At 41.9% G+C, this 21,373-nt stretch overlaps 2 protein-coding genes across 4 annotated transcripts in view; one reads left to right on the top strand and one right to left on the bottom strand.

The window, feature by feature from the left end:
* The window catches only part of BRF1 (BRF1 general transcription factor IIIB subunit), a gene marked incomplete at its 5' end in the record, with an annotated part of 167,324 nt that overhangs the window by 86,847 nt on the left and 59,104 nt on the right, over window positions 1–21,373 (bottom strand). The window contains 2 exons of the mRNA XM_084286979.1: window positions 5,307–5,379; window positions 13,907–13,938. Coding sequence (XP_084143105.1) covers window positions 5,307–5,379; window positions 13,907–13,938 — 105 coding nt within the window. The remainder of the gene's footprint in view (window positions 1–5,306; window positions 5,380–13,906; window positions 13,939–21,373) is intronic.
* BTBD6 (BTB domain containing 6) lies at window positions 594–3,726 on the top strand (the record flags this gene model as incomplete). 3 transcript variants are annotated; one of them, XM_084287895.1, is made up of 5 exons in its annotated part: window positions 594–916; window positions 1,248–1,539; window positions 1,660–1,750; window positions 2,057–2,175; window positions 2,417–3,726. In XM_084287895.1, 4 exons carry the CDS (start codon window positions 1,337–1,339, stop codon window positions 3,447–3,449), a joined length of 1,446 nt encoding a protein of 481 aa, XP_084144021.1. In that variant the 3' UTR covers window positions 3,450–3,726. The 3 variants fall into 3 exon arrangements, with proteins under 3 accessions (XP_084144021.1, XP_084144022.1, XP_084144020.1); XM_084287894.1 differs by lacking the exon at window positions 594–916 and having other exon boundaries at window positions 1,178–1,539; XM_084287896.1 differs by lacking the exons at window positions 1,660–1,750; window positions 2,057–2,175.

Raw genomic sequence — 21,373 nt, forward strand, 5'->3', positions numbered from 1 at the left:
GGGGGAAAAGTGGAAGGGAAAAAGTTAAATGGGGAAAAACTAAAGGGGGGAAAATTAAAGTAAAAACTAAAGTGGGAAACCGGGGTGTGGGGGCAGTACCCGTCAGATAGGGTCTGGGAGGAGGCCCTGGGCTCCCCCCAGTTATCCCATATCCCATATCCCATCCCATATCCCATATCCCATCCCATATCCCATCCCATATCCCATCCCATCCCCTCCCCTCCGGCCCCCCCCCCTCCCCAGCGCGGGGCAGCGGCGCCCCCGCCCGGTGCTGCCGGGAAGGGCGGCGGGGCGGGGAGGGGCCGGTTCGGCTCCACTCGGCTCCGTTCGGCTCCGCTCGGCACCGCTCGGCTCCGCTCGGCTCCAATCGGCTCCGCTCGGCGCTGCGCACGGCCCCGGCCGCTCTGCGCCCCCAGGCGGGCGTCGGAGATCGAGGAGGGGCGGGCGGAGGAGGAGGAGGAGGAGGAGGAGGAGGAAGGGGGGGGGCGGCTCCCCCCGCCTCTCCGGATTGGCTGAGGCGGCGGTGACGCGCGGCGCGGCGCTGCCTCTTAGGGCGGGAGGCGGAGGCAGGGCCCGGCAGAGCCGAGCGGAGCCGAAGGGAGCCGAGCGCGGCCGAGCCGCGTCCCGAACAGCGCCGTGAGGGGAGCGCCCAGGGGGCAGCGACGCCCCCGCGGCTGGGGCGAGGAGGAGGAAACTTGGTGCGGGGCAGCCCGGAGCCAGCCCCCGGAGCCAGCCCCAGCGCCGCGGATGTGCCCCGACAGCAGCAGCCGCCGCCGGGCGGGGAAGGACGGAGCCGGGCGCGATCGTTCGCAGCGCTGGGGAGCCGGCGGGGGGCTGTAGCGGCTGGAGGACCCGGGGACTGAGGCTCGCCCCTCAACGCTGCGCCTGCTCTGCTGGATCTGTGGCTTTTTTGGTGGTGTGTGCTTGTTTTTTTTTTTTTTCCCATTTTTCTATTTTTTTTATATATATTTTATTTTTTTTTTTTCTCTCTCGGGGGAAGGAGCTGCCGGCCAGCCCCGCTCGCTGCAGTCGTGGCGGTGCCGAGGTCGGGCAGCCCCCCTTGGAGCCAAGGAGGAAAAAAAGGAAAAAAAATAAAAATAAAAGAGAAAGAGAGGCCGCCCCACACCTAGAAGCGAACCGCGGGACCTGCGCTTGGGATCTGTTAGTTGTCTTGCTCATGCCACTGCCCCATGGGTGCCTCAATGGCAGGATCATGAAGTGTTTGACTTTTTTTCTTCTGCTTCCAGAGACCTTAAAGAAGTCCAAAAAGAGCGCGAGGCCAAACGGCAAGGTGCCAGGATGCTATGAGATAGTGCCCCTGGCCCTGAAGAGGAAGATGGCTGCAGAACTTTACCCTGCCAGCGCCAACACCAACATCGCCAACAGCAACGCCGCCGCCACCGCTGCCAACAGCAAGAAGAACGCGCTGCAGCTCCAGCAGAGCGCCCAGCCGCCCCCGCCGCCACAGCTCCAGAACCTCAACAACAACAACTTGGAGAGCGCCAACTGGCAGTCCTTCCACCCCACGCTGCGCGAGAGGTAAGGGACGAGGGACAAGGGGACAAGCGACCCCGCCACCGGGCTGGCTGGGGGTTTCGGGAGGGAGATGGGGGCGCTGAGCGGCCTCTCCACACCTCCCTCCCTTCCCCTCGCTTGCAGGAACGCGCTGATGTTCAATAACGAACTCATGGCTGACGTCCACTTCATCGTGGGCCCGCCAGGGGCATCCAAGAAAGTTCCTGCCCATAAGGTTTGTGCAGAGCATTATTTTTGTTTTTTCCCCCCCCTGCTTTTTGTGATAGTGCTGAGCATCATCCCCCCTTCTTACCCCCAACCCCAACAACTCAATTCAATTTTTTTCTCTTAATTATCCCTCCTGCCTAATCCCAGAAGCAATTGGCATATATGGCAGTTAAAGGGAACTGTCTAAGGCGGGCGCCTGCCTCAGCTGCAGCTTTTAACTTTCCCTAAGTGTAGCTCTTATCAAGAGCCAGCACGCTCAGTCATCGCAGACGCACGGTACTGAGGCTTCTCTCCCTCCCTCTCTATTTTCCAGTACGTTTTGGCAGTCGGTAGCTCTGTCTTCTACGCTATGTTTTATGGTGATCTCGCAGAGGTCAAATCTGAAATCCATATACCAGATGTGGAACCTGCAGCCTTTCTAATCCTATTAAAGTAAGTGGCCACTACAAGTTACTAATTACGTGGACGGAATCAAAGTAGCTTAAACTATACATCTACCTCCTAATTGGCATTGTGCAATATGCACATATTACTGTTTACTTCATGTGCTGACAAATACCGAGTGTCAGACTCGCTGCCAGCAAAGATGACTACAGATGAGTGCTTTTTTTTTCTCATGGGTTATACATACATATATTTTTCCCTTAAGAAACTTCTTTTTTTCCCCCTCTAGATACATGTATAGTGATGAAATAGACCTGGAAGCTGACACAGTTCTGGCTACGCTGTATGCTGCCAAGAAGTACATCGTGCCAGCCCTAGCAAAGGCTTGCGTCAATTTTCTGGAGACTAGTTTAGAGGCGAAGAACGCTTGCGTTCTGCTGTCTCAGAGCAGGCTCTTTGAGGAGCCAGAGCTGACACAGCGCTGCTGGGAGGTGATTGATGCTCAAGCAGAAATGGCACTGAAGTCAGAAGGCTTCTGTGAGATAGATCAACAGACGCTAGAGATCATTGTAACCCGGGAGGCGCTCAACACCAAGGAAGTGGTAGTTTTCGAGGCCGTTCTCAACTGGGCAGAGGCTGAATGCAAAAGGCAAGGGCTGCCGGTTACGCCACGCAACAAGAGGAATGTATTAGGAAAAGCGCTGTACTTGGTGCGGATTCCCACTATGACTCTGGAAGAGTTTGCCAATGGGGCTGCCCAGTCCGACATCCTCACCCTTGAGGAAACTCACAACATATTCCTATGGTACACGGCTGCCAACAAACCCAAACTTGAGTTTCCCCTGACAAAAAGGAAAGGACTCGTACCTCAGCGATGCCATCGATTTCAGTCGTCCGCGTACCGCAGCAACCAGTGGAGGTACAGAGGGCGGTGTGACAGTATTCAGTTTGCCGTAGACAAACGGATATTTATAGCAGGACTGGGATTGTATGGGTCAAGTTGCGGCAAAGCTGAATACAGCGTCAAAATCGAACTGAAGCGCTTAGGAGTTGTCCTTGCTCAAAATCTGACAAAGTTTACCTCCGACGGGTCCAGTAATACTTTCTCTGTGTGGTTTGAACACCCTGTGCAGGTTGAGCAGGACACGTTTTACAATGTAAGTGCTATTCTCGACGGCAATGAACTCAGTTACTTCGGGCAAGAGGGAATGACTGAAGTGCAGTGTGGAAAAGTGACATTCCAGTTCCAGTGCTCCTCGGACAGTACCAACGGAACTGGAGTACAAGGAGGACAGATACCTGAACTCATTTTCTATGCATGATGCATTTCACCTTGATTGTATTCCAATACTGCAACAATGCACATTAAGGGATTTTCCAATTTTACTACGAAACTGTACAGCAGTATGGAATGTTATGCTACTTACCTATCTGCTACATCAGCCTATACAAATAAGTGAAGGAATGCTCTCGAATTTAATCTTATTTTATTTATTCATAAGCTATTTGACTTAATTAAGACTGCAACGAGCAGAAAAATGTTAAATTCCGCACGTACTGTGCATTTATTTTGTATATAGATAACTAACTTGCAGACTGCAGCTGACTTAAACAGAATGTTCTAAACTAGAGCAGTTTATGAATCTGTGAAATATAAAACCTTTTTACTTGCCCTAACTCCTGTGTACTTGATTGTTACTGATCCTATGGCTTGTGTCTGTTAATTCAACTACAGTTGATAATGCCATTGCCCTTTCCATGTGGGGGTGTATCCCTGCCCCTATGAAGGCTCCCTTGCCTGCTGAGACTATCCAGCAGGCAGCTTTTACTTGCTTTTATTTTCCTTCACAGGGAAGCTGATATAGAAGCTTAGAGGTGTTTTGTGTGTTGCCTAAGTTAACATGGACAAAACTTGAGTGTATCTAATGCCAATTAATATCACCCTGTAGTTATACTTGAAAGCTTATAGCATCTGTTCACAACATGCTCTTGGCATCATCTGCATTAACCTCCAGCCTGCCCAGCAAACAGCAACGCTGATGCCTGTCAAACTGCACCAGACTCAAAGAGCCAGTCAGGACATACTGATGAAGCTTAATACAGCAACAGGCTTCATCACAGGCTTAGCCAAGAGCTATACCACTCACAGCCACTATCTAAATACACATCACAGGAGCGTACATTAGAGAAATATTTACAATATGGTCTTTAAGTTCACTCGAAGTTACTAATTGGTGGAAGCTGCCTTAAGCAAATGATGCTGCATCTCCTTTCTCCCTCTGTGTTTTTGTTGAGAACTGTAAGTCCCTTCCATCCACTATCAGCAGTCATTTAATAGCTACTATCCTTCAGTTGTCTCAAAGACTGACAAAAGTAGGTGTATTCCTCAAAGTTCTGACTATGATTAGAGATGTTAACTGAGGCAGTTTGCTGCCGTGATGGTCGATAGCCATGTCCTGCCATATGCTGTCTGGGTGCCATTAAAACAAAGCTCAGTACAGGAGCTGCTGGTTCTCTTGCTGCAAACTAAACGAGCAAGAACACAATTATATGACCAGCTGAGTACATCTGAAGGAGTTCTGAAGGAGTATGCATGTGTTCTTGAACTCAAAGGCATCTGATTCTCACTGCAGATTAAGGAGAGTGGGAGTATGGGTGGATTAAAATACAGGAAAAAATGGTGCACAGAGGTGGTAACAGTCACAAGACCTCTCTGTAAACTCCTCCTTTTATAGCTGGAATTGGTATCAATTCCAAATTGGCTCCAAAGTTGCAACTGAGGCAAGAATATTTTAACCCTTTTAACAAGGTGAAAACCCACCTCCCTATCACCGTGTGCTATAATTTCAACAATAACTTACTAATTAAAAAGTTATTAAAATACTTGGGAAAAAGTTGCTAACTTGGAAAACACTGCACCTCATTTTCCATCAAGTCACTTGTAATACAAGTGCTGAACTGCTCAGCTACAGGTGATGGACTGACAGTAAGTTTGGTAAATGTTTATGCAAGCTTGTAGACGAACACAGATGCCACACGTCAGTCCATTGTCTTGGTATAGCCTAAACTGCTCTGAGAAAAGCAACAAAGCTGGAAAAGAAAACGGCATCTTGCTCACACACACACACAATTGTCTTAAGCAACCATGCAGCAAATAAAAGTTAAATAATAAAAAATACCTATGGCTGGAGCATTTATGCAGAGTTCTCTGGCCAGCAGAAGGAAAGTTTTTCCCAGCACATAGACATTCACCTATTAAAAGACAAAAATTGTTATTTGAATCTTAAACCACAAATGCTTTTAAACAGACCATTTATGTAGAAAGGAAAAAAAAAAACAACACATTTTTGAAATTGTAAAGAGCCTGCTTTAGGAAATTCAATGAAAGTAATACAAGAAATATTCACAGATACAGAATAATACCTGGTGCTTGTCAAAAGCAGCATAAGTTAGCATTGTAAATCAAAGCCTAAGTTTATACTGAAAAAAAATACAAAATGCTGTTCATTATGCTCTTCAGTGGACTCAGTGTCGCTCTGTACTACTTTGGCAAATTTCCAGTTGTCACCTAACATGTTAAAGTATTAAGTAGACTTTATAGTGTCATTTGTCTTGTAACGTAACCAAACTTCAGCAAATCACAAGCATCTCTGCTTTTACATCATCTTTCACATCTCTGTAAAATCATGTGAAGTGGGACACTTCAGTATTGCACAAGCACAAACCAAGCTTCTCTGCCAAAGAAAGGAGCAGTGCTACATGCCCCAAGGGTATTTGTCACTTCTGATTGTTTGGACATTGCCCCACATGAAAAAGATAAACAAACAAACAAACAAACACCAAACCACCCTGAAGCACAGCAAAGGAGCAGGCATAGTCCCACTCTTGCCCAGGAGGATGTAAATGGAAGAAGCTGTTCCTCATACTCCGATTTGCAATTTATGGCGTGGTAAGTACAGCGTTTGAAAAGTCTGACGATGTTTTATTTCACTATCTGAAGATGTGTTTTTGTGGTGAGCAAGAAAGGCAGCATGTATTTCAAATCCCAATTATCCCCAAACGTTCCCATGAAGCTCCTGGCATACCTTGCTCCCCCAAAGGGGCATATAAAGGTTAGTTTAAAAAATAAATAAATAAATCCAACCTCCTACAATGCAAACTTTTCATTTTTATTTTTAGGGGTAAGTAGCATGCCCTCTGTTGCTTTCATGTAATAGAACTGCCCCTCTCTTTCCTACGCCAGCATAATGAAGGTGTTCACTAAGCAATTACACAACAGAGTTGTCCATTAAGGTACAAGCCCGTGGAAATTAATAATCTGTTACTAAGTACTGTCTTCCAGTTTCACGGAGCTTTACCAACACTGGTTTAAAAGCAGCCGGCCTCCCAAGTGTATAGATGCTGCTGCCAAGCTAGTAAAAAAAAAAAGCAACAAACAAATTCTGACACATCTTTGCCTAGCCATCCACTTGCAAAAACAACTTTTTGCTTTACGTGAAAGTTTTCCTAATGTGATTTTTTTTTTTCTGAAGTCAAATTTAAAAAAAAAAAAAAGGGAAAACTTCAAATAAATTCTCAGAATTCACATGTATGCTGAAAACGACTGTTCAAACAAGTAAGTGTGTATGATGTGATGTTAATTTAGGCCATATTTAGTGGAAAATGTTGAATACCTCCCATGCTTTGTCTGTCTGACCAGTGGTTTCTCTGCCCTAGAAGGCTCCATAGGATAGTCTGAAATTTTACCACTCCTTTTTTCTCCCAGATGCCAGGCAACATAGAAATACTATTCTAAGGCAAGGAAGAAAAACAAAATATATTTTTTGAACAAGTGTAAATAGAAATAAGTGTAAATAGGAAATAAGTCACAGAATTTTACACAGAAAACCAAGCATCCCCTGAACCTGGCAGTTCATATAGGCGTTTGGGAGCACGTGACTTTCCATGAGCCACAGAGACATTACTTAAAATATCTGCAGTGTTTCAGTTGGCTTTCGATGCTCTACATTCACTGCAAGTTTGGGATGGCTTTTTTTGACCTTTTGTCTAAAAAATATCAGCATAAAGAGTGGGGTTTTGGCTGTAGTTTCAGCCTTTAAGTTGGCTGACCGAGTTACTATAAATCTTAAACCTCATCACTTAGATCTTGTTCTGCAAGGATGATTTCACTGCACAAATCAATGAAGTTACTTCAGAGGAGCCAAGTCCATATGATATTTCCATCAGAGGCTTCACAAACTAATCTAGTTCCTTCATTTTAGTCTAGAGAGAACCTCTAATTCAGACAAGCATTTCTCCCTCTGGCTTTTTTTTTTGTCAGGACATCCAAATACTTTGTGCATATACCCATCTAGCCGTGTCACTGGAAGAAACTCCTCCTAAGCAAATTTCCTATAAATGCAATCATCAAAGAACAAACAGATATGAAGAGACAAAGAAACTTTTTTTTTTTAAAAAGCTACACTCTAGCAACAAAAACAGACGGATTAACTACAAAGCAAAGACAAATGCATTATAAAATCGCCTCATGATTGCTTTTCATCCTCCTATCCTTACCTGCCTAAAAGTCTCCAGGTCCATGGTCTATTTGAGAAGTAAGGTACTTTAAAACTAACCTGCCTTTCCACTTTATGCACATCGCCGGTGTTTTATGGCCGACTTTAAGGTGTAGACAGTGTATTTACACAAACTAGTAAATTCAAATAGAAATGGTACATCAGGGAAATTTCATTCTTTTGATCACAAGTGCTCTCTACAGTTTCTCATTACTACCAATTTAGAAAGAAGTAGGATACACAGTGCATTACGTACTCTGTATTGTTTTCCTCATGAAGCTGACGCTCTTTTAATGTCAAGGTAAAGTCACAAAAAGGATCGGGAGCACTTAACTGGTTCCAGTTCTCCTGGCAAATCAGTAGGAAGAGACACTTCAGGCCCTCTGAAGCAAAACACTTCTCATCTTTGAAAGTTACCAAATATTCAGAAGTTCTGGGGCATTTCCTACAGGCAGAGAACTAAAGATGACATAAAGCTCACTCAGAAATCAGTGATGGTGCTGAACTGCTTAAACGAGGCACTTAACTTCTGATTTTAGTGGAAGAAGGCCCTTCCGCTAAATTTTAATGCTGCTGTCACTAATTTGAACTATTCCATACACACACCCCTCCTGTGATGGATGAGATGATAGCTATATTAGGCATATAGAAAGAGTCTATCTTTCTTTACTCATCTTTTCTATGTTTCTTTTTTTTTTTTTTTGCACTCTATTAAGCTTCGAAAATTAAGAGAATTAATTTAAAGGCCTACTTTAATTTCTAGTTCTTTCTTCATTAAGAACTTCTTATAAAAATTCATATACTCCAATCCATCAAAAGCTTAATGCTCCAAATTTAGAACCATATGACATTTGCATTCATAAAATCTAATTTTATGAGTCCTTTGAACAGTGAATAAACAAAAATGCCCTTCTAGAAAGCTGTGTCTGGCTTAGACTTCAATTGCTGTAGCTTTCAAGCTTACCACATTAACTTCAGTCTCTTTTCCCCGTTTCTTGATTTATAAGGATCATAGAGAAAGACTGTATTTTCCCCAACTGTCTCCAGTCGATAGTTTGAAAGCATAGCAATTGTTTTATAGACTTTCCTAAGACTTGTGCTCTCTGTGCTGTTCTTCATAGTTTGGTCAAATACTAAAATCTCCTAAACTCCATGCAGTCACTAGGTTTAAGCATCAACACGCGAAACAACAGAGAGCAGCACGGATCCCGTCCAGAGGGAGTATTGTTACATATCTGCATGCCCCAATATGTTTTACCACATAGTTTTACATTCATCTCGCATTTAACAGAATGCATTTGCAAGCACACGGACCTGTCACTACGCATTTTGTTTTGTCCTGGTTTTGAACTAGGTACTTCAGCAGGAAGACGTTTTTCAGACAAAAAGTATACACTCTCCAAAGCACTGCACACAACCCATTTTTACCCCTAAGCTTTTGCAGGAGAAATTCAGATTGTACAAGATGCTGTCCTGTACCGATAATTTCTGCTCTTGTTATAGCACAGTTTATATCAGTTAAGAGTGGCACTTGGAGAAGGAACGGCTTCCAATTATTCACTTACATCTTTATAGAAAGATCCTCCTACTTGTTATACTCTTTGCCCTTCACGGTATTTTTCGGAGACACAGCCTTTTCATTTCACATCTGTCAGTCATCAGATGCTGATTTCAAAGGGACACTTCCATAGGGACTCTTATCCTTTCATAATTTCCTCTCGATTTCACATCATGCCCGATGTGTTCACAAACACCAATATACTTCCACTTCTACAAATAACAACAAATCCTTCCTTCCCAGTACCACGGGAATTCATCTGTTCATCAGCCTAACGCGTTCCAGGATTTTAAACTCTCTTTGGGAAACAGGGAATCTCCCATTGATACCAGATTATGGTAATTTCGACAGTAGCAATCAATAAAGCTGTGATCATGGGCAAGCAAAAATTTTCATTTAACGAGTTCCGTAAGTTTATGAATCAAAACCCTTTCACTACGAGCAATTTCCAAAAAGGCTTTCCAAGACCGTGGTGCAGCACTGTGGAAAACACTCTAAGTGGTGACGGTGCTTAAGGTCTTCTATCGTTCAGAGAGACGAAGACCGGGCAGTTGGAACTCAATGAGAACTCACACTGTGAAATATCCGTGGCTGCTTGCCTAAATAATTAAGCAAGCATGAAAAGCAAATGAGTTTTTAAGGAGAGTGTCTGTTGCTGGGGAAAGAGGCACCTGTGGTTATTTGATTCATTATTAACATTTCTAGTATAGTAATGCCTGAGGGTCCCAGCCAGGTTGTTTAAATTAACTCAATCAAAATAGCGATTTGCATAGGGGCAATAAAGGCAAATGCCATCAACATGTTAATATCTTTAAATGAATAAAGAGTATCAAAAACTGAGGCAAATTAGTACTGTCTTAAAAAAAAATACTGTTTTACCCTCCTCTTCCTCCTTCTACTGAAGCGTCTTATTTTTTGGGTCCATATTGCAACCAGAACATTACATTTAACCTCAAAAGACAAACAAAATGTGAAACTACAAAGATGTACCAACCCCAGCTTGTCAGACTGCAGTTGAAGAAGAGCCACAAATCAAAATTAAGCAGCTTCTGCTCTGCTGTGCTTTAAAGCACTGCCTCCAGTGTAGGGACCCCACAGAGAGCCTGCTTTCTCTAATGGCATATGCTGCAGTCCTCCCACACCACAGCTGTACAATACACTACAATCATACCACCTATGCAACAAAATATGAGAGTAATTTGTGACAAGCGTAGAGGAATCAGGAAGGCTAATGCTGCCTTAAAAATAAATCAGGTTTACAGAAATAAGTCATAATAATGATCCTTCCGGACAAGATAGTATTGTTACTTGACTGAACAAATTCAAGAGGAAGAGACAGGAGAAGCTAAGAGTTATGTTTTGAAGTGGAAGAAAGGCTGAATAGCCAGACCAAGCAAGTACCAGTTACTGAGTTTCACTTCTGGTACATCTTCTTCCCTTACCTAGAATTGTAGGGTTGGACGGGATCTCGGGAGCTCTCGGTCTGACATCCTGCTCCAAGCAGGGTCAGCTACCGACCAGGTTGCTCAGGGTTTTGCTCTGTCCAAGGACAGAGACTTGGAAATTCCTCTGAGCAACCTGTTCCCACAGTAGACTGTTCTCATGGTATCAAGAAAAGGTTTTTCCACCAAGTCCAAACATCTCATTTTCATTTATTACATCCATTGCTGCTAACCCTCCTGCTGCGCGCTGCTCTGAAGAGCCTGGCTGTGTCTTACATCTTTTGAGGAAGCATTAGCTTTATTTAACAGCAGGACACACCACAAGGCACACTGAAATGATATTCTACTAGGCTGAAATGGGAGATCAAAGCACTGCCAACATCTTCCTGAAGTCTTTTATGACTACGTCGCGAAGACCATGACACTGGAGATTACAAGAGGCTAAAAAAGAGATGGGCATCTCCCAGGATTAGAAAGGCAGCAATCAAAACTCGAGCCAAATCGTTCTCCAGGTGAAAGGAATGAGAGTGCTCTGAAAGAGACTGGCAAACCCAAACTGTTCAAAAGTTGGGCCAAGGCTAGACAAGCTTCCCTACTCTCCTAAACAAGCAAGTCCTGTCACTTAGATTGGAAGAACAAAAAAGCAAACAAAGGGCCTGATTATAGACCTCTCTAAAGAGTGTATTTGCAAGTAAAATGCAATATCTGGAAATATAAACAAGTACTTTCCCTGTCAGAGCCTGATGACTGATCATCCTTCCAACTCAATCAACACGAAGCACGACTCTGCTCTGCACGAGGAAGGAGCCTGATTTGTAGCAGTGCTCTGTGCATTTTCAGTCATTTCAGATACGCTTCCAAGTCTAAATGCACCAGAGGCATACGGGATCTGACAACACTTTCAACAGGTTTCCGAGACATGGGACACATTTCACCAAGAGATAAAATGGAAGACAAAACACAAAAAGTTGGCCTGTCTGATAAAAAATAATAATAAAGGGGGGCATTTTATTCTGATGGCAATTTGAGTTCCAAAAGTTGCTATGCAATGTGCAGTTCCCCAGTGGAACAAGCCAAACTCTCCCATCTCAATCATCAGTACAGGAGGAAAACTGATAGGGCTTCAGAAACAGACTGCCATTAACAGTGAAAGTTAGCCTCTTCTATTGCTAAATTTTAGCAGCATAATGCTAAGCTAAAAGCATATAATGTTATAAGGGATAGGTTTGTTTGTTGGTTTTTTGTTTGTTTGTTTGCTTCTTTTTTCTTTTCCATTGAGAACTGGGAACCAAATCCCAAAGCAGCGCACTAAGTACAGGAAGAGTGGATGCACAAGAGGTGCAGAGCAGAATCTCAGAGGACAAACTTCAGATTTTCTCTCCTAGATTCATCTACTCCCCTTCCACACCTACACACCCCCCATTTTTTTTTTAATTTATTTTGAAAAGCTGAACTGAACAATGAGAGAGAAAGAACATGCATATGGCAGGTCTCGAGACAGATAACAAGACAGATAGTTCGCACCTTCTTCATCTTCCTCTTACTTTCAGCTACCCAACTCTTACACTGAGCTCCCAGAGGGCCTTAGCTCCCCAGTGCCTGCAGGACACTGCTTCAAGGTCACTGATGCAGAGGTTTGTCCTCCTGCAGCAACAGAGCTGCATCATGTAGAAACAGCACTGCTACTGGCAACCCTTCTTTATTCATTAATGACATTTACACCTCAACTTTACAATAAGAGAGTTGACCTTGAAAGAAAAAGCCTCTTCAAGGTAATAGTACCATTCAATAAATCAATTCCTTTTCTTTTTTTAAGCATACAGTCTGTAAGCAAAGACTGATCTAAAGGAGAATGCACTGAAGTTTTCTGCCTGGGCAGTAAATGTTTTGCCACCAAGTTTACAGAGAAACAAAGCAGCAAAAGCTAAGAACCATCTAGGAAGCTTTTGTTGGCAGATAGATTCATTTTATTTTAAACATGTATATAGTTGACCTAAAACAGGAAATTGGAGATGGTTTTTTATTTTTGTTTGTTTGGTTTTTGTTTTATTAACCAAACTCAGGCTGGGGGAGGAGATCTAGAGAAGACCTGAAAAGCTCATTTATGCATTCTTAAACAGGGCTTTCTGGCTAGCTAGAGTTAACAATAATGTTTAACATCTCTGTTTGCTCAGATTCATCTTTCAGAAACTAGAATTTGGAGCATACCAGAAATCTCGCATATTTAAATACAGATTACAATAGTAAAATGTTGCATTTTCTTCCTTCCAGTGTTGATTATTTCCATACCACTGGTCTATTTCTGGCTCTCCCATCTCTTCAGTTACCCCTCTTTAACCTTTTGGTTCCCATATGCCCCCATCTTGACACCTTTTCTGGCTGGAATGTACAGAGGGGATAAAACAAATCATTCAATCTTCATCTACTCATTTTTTTTTCTTTTACAGATTCAATACCCACTCTTCTTCACATGTTTAGAATATGCTCCATTTTACTATGATCATTCTATTTCATAACAATTGCCATGAACAATCACCTGTGTTTAAAAGAAAATATCACCCCCTGCCCCCATTCTATAGATGCAGTATTTGCTTGTAATCAAAATAATTCAATGAGAGTTTGGAAACAATGAAGAAAGTTAGTAATTTTAAGAATTAAAGATTCATTCGATTATTGCAATTCCAGCAGATTGCTGTAAGCAATAAATAGCCTTCAGAGGGATGCCATTTACCAGGACAGCTGGGAGGACAAAAATAGATGTAACTAACCTACTCACATTGTATGTAAAACAGTCCTAACATGGAAAACGAGAGTAAGACAGCGTATGTCAGCAGAGCTTTCTACTTCCACATAAAGAGCAAATACAAATTTCTTTGAAAACACATTTTATAAAACACGTCACTTTAGTGCACTAATCCATTTACACCATATTACCTACAAAAAAGTTAGAACTTCAACAACTGTTTTTTTTAAAAATGTGTAACTTTGTGCCACTGAATCCTGAAGAAAGCATCATACTAACTCTTGATACTTTGCAACGTTAAAAGAAAAAAATAATAATTTCATTGAACAATTACTGAACTACAAACCCAGTGATTTTCCAAACTAGAATTTTTACAGAGAAATTAAAACATCCCAAATAGCCCATGCTGACAGCTCCTCACTTGAAATTAATCAAAGTTTAACAATTCAGCAAAAGTTTCAAACAAAAATAGATACAATACCTGGAGAAGATCACTGAGGTCAAGTAACATGTCTGTGAAGAAGTCAAGGAACACACACTCTTGTTGACTGTGACAGCATTTCTAAGTGTCATGAGCAACCCAAACAAGGAAGAAACAAACCCAGGTTAAACTGTAGCATAAACCAAATGCAGGTGAGGTGCGTGGATGCAGTGCTTCTGCTAAGAGCCAGCACCCAGCTAAAAGGCCAGCTGCCCAAAAAATCCTGCCTGCACTTCCTGCAGTTCTTGCACAAGCTGCCTGTGTAATGTGATGGTCTGAAAGAAAAGCCAATACCTTGTGTGACTTACAAATACTCACCATATATCGTAGCCTAGGAAGAAAACAGTAACAATGATATTAGTAATGAGATAAATACTTTCCCACTTCAGGAGTATAAAGATCATCCATCTCCTTTGCTAGCTCAAGAGTCAGGGATCCCACTGCACTGAAAAACAGTTGGAAGATCAAACTAGGAAAATGGCAATGCATTTTTTTTTTTTTTTGCCTTCATCTAGCATGACTTGCCAAAGATTTAGGAACAGAAAGCCACTTTGGCTACTCGTTCTTCTGACCAGGGCAATCAGCTGTTATCTTTGAATCACTGAATCATTAAGGATGGAAAAAAAAACAACTTCAAGATCATCTGGTCCAACCACCGAGTTCACTGTAATCCTATATTGTTACAACTAAAAGACCAGGTCACCATTTACTATACCTTATGAGCAAATTTGAGACTTACAACAGACCAAAACCAAGCCAAAACCACAAGTTACCACCGGATTTTACTGAAAGTAAGCACATTTAGAAATGCATTGTCTTAATAACACCTAAAACCAAACCCAAACAAACATTAAGCTTAAAGTGCAAAGGTAGCCCTGTCACTGATAGCAAAGCAACAATCACAGGCTCGATCCATCGGCCACTCCTTTACCAGTCAGAAAGGAGTTCCGGTATTGCCATTAAAAGCAGTGTCAAAGTAAAACATATGAGAGACAGAGGAAAGCAAAGGAAACACGTATGCAGAGGTATATGCAAATTTTTGTATGTAACAATGTGTGAAGAAATCGAGTATTAAGAAACAGAGGGACATCAGTCTAGTTTGGTACACCACTATAATACAAACATTAATGTATGTTGTTTTTAAGGTATTGTTGGAGGACAAACTTCCACTAAGTATCAGCCATGGAAGAAGACTAATTCAGCTAATAGAGTCAGTTTATGCATACACATTTGTCTCACTAAAAATATTTATCCTTGAGCATTTCTATCCTTAGTTTGCATTTAAAATTATAGGAACTTAGCATTCCAAATTCGCTACAAAATTCAATACATTATGTTAATAATATTTGGTGAAAGTTTTCAGCATTAAAAACACACAGTAGGTCTGTTTGGATAATTTAATAGGTAAGACCTCACCAAGTCTCTGAAAAAATCCCAAATTTATCATAAATAACATTATGCAAGATATCAAAGTAATCTTAAATTTTAAGACAGTATGGGAATTGCTAACTAAACCAGTCTGTAAGAAATGGAGCTTAGAAATCTATGCAGAGCAATACGGAATTCAGTGCAGCTTTTTGGTCAAAGTGGTGAGAAAAAAGAAACCGAATGAGTTTAGTAATGAATCTGCCAAGCAACCACAGCTCTTGACAGCTCCTCAAACAGATCTAGAAAGACATCACCAATTTTATGCTTGAGAAATACTCTAGACCTAAAAACATTCTTGGCTCGTTACTGACTTGAAGTGTCTGGTTGTAATATGCCCACTTGGAGATACTTTCACCACTGAGGTAACTGAAAGTTATTACTTCTATTTGATAGACTTCGTCACTATTTAGGGGGGAAAATAAACAAATACATAAAGAAACCAGAAAAAAAGCAGCTTACAGGTTCCTGAAACACCAAAGTGGGCAGACATGTTGCCCTTGAGGCTGCCTACTGCCACTGCAGATAGAGAATCACTGCCAGAGGCTAATGCAGATCTCAGGTGAAAGAGAAAGCTACATTTCTAACCTGGGCATTTCAGTTAGAGTTATGAACTGTGTGCAGCAAAGTCATCTTCATCCTCCTCAAACTGCTAAAAACACCTTGGTGGAAGAGCTAAACTTAATAACACACTACAAGTGCTCAGATTTTATTACTGTAAGAAAAATCAAATCCCCCTTTTTGTCTAAGTAAGGAGAAACACAGAACATGCATGCAGCTGTAGGGACAACAAATGAGAGCTAAGAAGTTGGGAAATTCACTTGCAGGGTTCAGGCAACTCTGAGACAATTTGGAGCTACACTACAGATGCTTTAGCATGCAGTTGCTTTGCTCCATAGAGAAGTTAGTTCAAGTGTCCACTGAAACTGTAAAAGCAAAGGTCACCGTAAAAATGTGGCATTTCTGGATTTCATTTAAGGTAGCCTCCAGCAATCCCTCTCAATGATTCGATGTGTATGCAGTTGCTACGGCGAAGCAAAAGCGAAGGGGAAACTTGAGTCATGCAGTAGCAACGGGTTGGCCTTTACTATGAATATTGTGAGCGCAATTATCAGCAGGAAGTAGTTGTAAAAACAGGCTGTTGTTTTTAAACTCCTTTTCAGAGCTGGAACAGTTCAGGAGAACACACAACAGCTGAAAGCAGCAGATAATACTTAATATGTATTCAAAAATTATGCAACCCTAAGATAAATGTTTTCTTTGAAGCCAAAAGAAAACAATGATAATTTTACATATGGAGCCTGCTAGCACACAGGAAAGTTCTCAAAGGGACAGAAAGCTACCGATATTGCAGATACACACATGCAAAATGACTGAATATAAACACAAGGGGGGCAAGGTTATAAATGCACCCAATTTTATTTTATTTTTAAAAAGTTTTAATGGTTTCAGCTGCTTTTCTTTTGCTATTTTTAGCTAATTTCACCAAGGTATGCAACTGATTGTCCATCACATGGAAACTTTAAAATCAAAACGAGAGGAGTCTAAAGGCTTAACTTCAAAAGATTTAATTCAAGGGAATCCTTTGACCAACATGATGCAAGAGGTCAGTCTGAGTGGTCACAGCACTCCCTTTCTGCCTTTATAATCTGGTAATCTGGGGATAATGTGAGAGCACAATGAATCACAGCAATAATGATCTCATTCTCAGCACCAGAGGAAACAAAAGTTCATGATGAAATGAATACTACCGGAAACCTAAAACCCCAAATACCAAAACAAGAATGCATTTGTCCTTTAGACAGGCCCACATTTTATGTATTCCAGCAATTCTGAAGTACTTATATGGAGAAAAATCCCCTAGGTTTTGGGTATCATTAAGCAGGAGGCAAAACTGCCATTTGACAAAGTCATGTACAGAAATGCAGGAATAACTGTGCCCCTCCTAAAAACGTCTTGGTTTTAATGTTTGACAAAGTCTACAGTAATCAGGAAACCCTCAAACAATTTTGTGGGGTTTTACTGTGTCAATTTTAGTGTGTCAAGGATCTTGCACTACTTGCCCTGTCATGCTTGGGAGATACAGGCACGTATGCACAGCATGGAGAAGGCAGAGTCTGGGTTTGGTTGGTGGGGCTTTGTGTTTTGCATTCTCTTTTGGGGTTTATCTGGGGGTCATGGTGTTTATTTTATTTTTAAAGTTTTCTTAAGTTACCCTCTAAACTTATTTATTTATTTATTTATTTATTTTTTACAAGCATACTACAAAATTTGTCACACCCCAGAAAGTTTAATGCCAAGGAATCATGACTGCAAGCTACTCAGCAGAAATGTGACGTCCCTAAATCCTGTGCTGTCCACTGATGAAGCTCCACCTTCTTTGTTTGAAGCTAAAATGCTTTCTGCTTCTAACAAAAAACTCCTCACAGATCCACTAGGTATATAAAATAATTAAATTTGAATTCTCTCTGTATTCAACAAGAACATTTCAGCTGGCAGCAAACAACCAAACAAAAAAGGCAAAGTTTAATAAGAAAGGTGACTGGAAAGCAAACGAGAAGTTCTGAATGTTAATTTTTCCCCCTTCAAATTCCAAATAAAACTAATTATTTACAGTTTTGAATACGCTACGTAAGAGACATGAACTTCCCAGCAGCACTTACAATAACAAACATATGCAGATAAGATAAAAGTGGGTGGACAAAGAAGTGCAGTGATATCAGGAAAAAAAAAAAAAATTAGTGACTGCATTTGCCTGGCCCTGAACCTAATTTTCCATCACCCTTTCCATCAACATCCTTGTCCTTCCATATTTTCATACAGCTAGCCATGTCTGATTATGACTTATCGCAATTACATGTCTGCTGCTTTACAAACTTTCGCCATTTTAATTAGCAATTAATTAAAACTGACCGACAGCACTAATTGTTTTAAGTAAACATTTCTCTTCCTAACTTCGTTGAACTAACAGGATTAGAAAATAATAACCAAAGCCAATTCTTTTGTAGAAAACTCATTTCTCATAACTCTAATAACGCTTTGCCTTGAGGCCGAAATCCTATGGAGCCAGTTTCTGAAGTTTCCTAAGCTTGCAATTCTGTCTGTGCAAAGAACAAGACTGCACAGCACAGTCTGCACTTGAGTATAAAGACAGCACTTAAAAACATTCCTAATGCCATTTTCATAAAAAGCCATCTTTATTTATGTGCAGATCAATGCATGAGAAAAAAAAAAAGGACTAGATTTTGGTCTGTATGGGTTCTTCCTTTTGTTCTTCTTTTCACATAACTGCAGGTCTGCATACCATAAAACTATATCCTAAAATCCCTAGTTGTTAAGGACAAAAAGCGCTGCCGGACTCCTTCCCCAGGTCAATCAGCGTGTTTCTCCGGTAGCTGCTCCCTTTTAGTGCGTGGAACACCTTTATCTTAATAGTTACAACAAAGTCAGCGGTGGTAATTCAGCACTGCACAGCCACCTAGGCAGATCTATTAAAAAGGAGACAGACATTTCGGGCTGCATTCAGCCTGCCCGATTTTAGCAGTAAGTGAAATGGGGAGAAAAGTAGCTTTCTGGCTCACCTAGGATCTGAATTAGCCTCTGACACCAATTCTCTTTCTCCTCCTCTATCCCCAGCGATTGCAGACAAAATCTAGGGCAACTGGGCTGCTGACTTCGGCGCCACCACCAGTGAGACGGGATGAATCCACCGCCTGCAAGCTACATTAAACTTCCAGCTCCCTGATGCACGTACAGTTCAGCCTTTACAAAATTAATGCTGTAGCTTTTCTTAATAATTGTCTTCAGACACATCCCCCTTTACAGTACCGTTTTCAAAAGCATGCCAGGCTAGCTGAATATTCAGTGAGCGTTCAGCACTTTTCCAAATGCTTCCCTTAGAGAATAGTCTTCAAAGAGCTCCAGCTCGGCTCTAGTCCTAGTGTTACTGACTTCAAGTAGGTAACCTGCTTTGTGTAATATTACAAAGTATTTACATAGTCGCATGTAAATTTATTCACAGTGCAACACGACCAAAAAAGTAAAAAAAAAAAAAAAAAAAAAAAAAAGATTATCCTAAAATGTTTGTCAACTCTCAATTATTCAGGACATTAGACGGATAAACTACACAAGGAATATGTGAACTCTGGCACTGAGAGATAATCTAGTTAGTACACTTTAGGAAAAGAAAATTAAGGCATAGTCTGAAAGTGTAAATGTTAATTTTAAAGGTTTTAGAGACAAGTTGATCTATAACCTGGGTGATGTGATGATGTACAAACAGTTGGCTACCATCAAAAAACAAAAAGTCTCCCAAGAAGAAAGAGACCCCTTCCCCTGAACAAGCACCGGTGAGGTCGCTAGGAGAAGCGGGTTAAAAGAAGAGTGGAGCTGGCGGACAAGAACAGGAGAGTGGCACCAGGAAAGGAGCAGAGCTGAGGCTGCAGGAGAAAAAGAAATAGTAAATAGGAAAAATCACTGCAGAAAACATTGTGAGTCTGAAGAAAGTTCAAGCACATAAGCAGGTATGAAGCTGCACAGTCCAAAAACCCGCACAGAATGGCCATTTAGTAATAGAAGGACATAAAAAAGCAGCCAGGAAGGAGGACAATAGTAACGATTTAGGTAAAAGTAAAGCAGTTTAGTCTTCTCTTTTCCCTGTATCCAGAGTCTACAAAGGTTATGACTTGTACCAACACTGAAAGAAATTTCACAAAATGTAAGATTTGGAAGAATTACTCTGAGCTGACAATCAGGTATTCAGCACAGCACGTGGCAGGTAAGCTTGCAGCTGGCAGAGAGAAAAGTGGAAGAAAGGAGCAGAGAAAATCATTCCCTGCCCAGCAGTGGCAAAGGAAAACCAGAGCTGCCGTGAGCCTTTACACTCTGCTGTTCAGAAAAGTCCAAATGGAAGTGTTTGGAAAGATTTGGGGGAGGCGGAGGGGATAAAAGATAAGGCTATGGTTTGTCTGGCACTTGACACCACCACAAACAAAGAGAATAATCTCAGCCTTGCTCCAACTGGCTTGATTGTTACTTGTCACCACCCCTTTCCGTGGACTGCTGTTTGTGCAGCAATAGGGCACACCAGCCGAGGGAACTGTCTGATATAAATACACTCCCCTCCCCTTTTTTTTTTTTTGGGCCTGTTTTCAACTGGATTAACTCCCCCCCAGTTCACACATAACTGCACAAACACCTGGGCTGATACAGGGCAGGGGACGGACTGGGGGAGGAACACCCAGCCAAGGGCAGAGCTCGATGATTTCTTTCTGAAGCCGCGCCAGCTCACCCTGGCTCAAAGCATTCATCCCAACTGCAGCCCCAGCCAATCTCCCCGTCACCCAGCCCACCTTCTCCAATTTCTCTTTCAAGTAATGCTGTTTGCAGAGTCCTCCCCGGCTGGCTCCAAAACACAACGCCCCACCTTATCTGAAAGAGAAACCTTAAAACAAATAAGGAGCAGAAGTCTGCAGAATAACTGCTTTATAGTATATCACGATTTTGTGAAGCTGGCTAACACCTTTGTTTTAGGCACATACACAATTCCCGTGCCAAAATTCATCGTAGTATTGCTCTGGTGTACACATGGTAACGCCCAGCTATACCTTTAGAAATGTACCATTGCCCTGCTCTGTTAAACTAGAACAAAACCAAATTGTATCGGTGCAGAATGTTTTACATTTTCCATGCTAGAAGCCAAGCGTTACATCTTTCCTTTCATGCCCACGCTGAGTCTAATGCACTGGTATTAACTGCTCCTGGGAGAATTAGCTCAACAGAATTTTGCAGGGATGGGAGCGCGGCAGCTGCTGTACAACTGCGCTGGGACACAGCGGAGTTTGCCCAGAATCTCAAACACTGCTCTCCTGCCACTATCAATGAACTTGATTTATCCGTGCACATGCATTATCCAATATCTCACACGTAAAACACCGCCACTCAGCAGGAAGTTTCTGACGCTGGAGGCTTTATTTTAAAAAATAAGAGCACGGCTTTAAACAGAAATTAATTGCATCCTTGCCATTCTGAGGCTGCTGACTC

This window comes from Netta rufina (assembly GCF_964035555.1).
Source record: "Netta rufina genome assembly, chromosome: 5".
Lineage (NCBI taxonomy): Eukaryota > Metazoa > Chordata > Aves > Anseriformes > Anatidae > Netta > Netta rufina.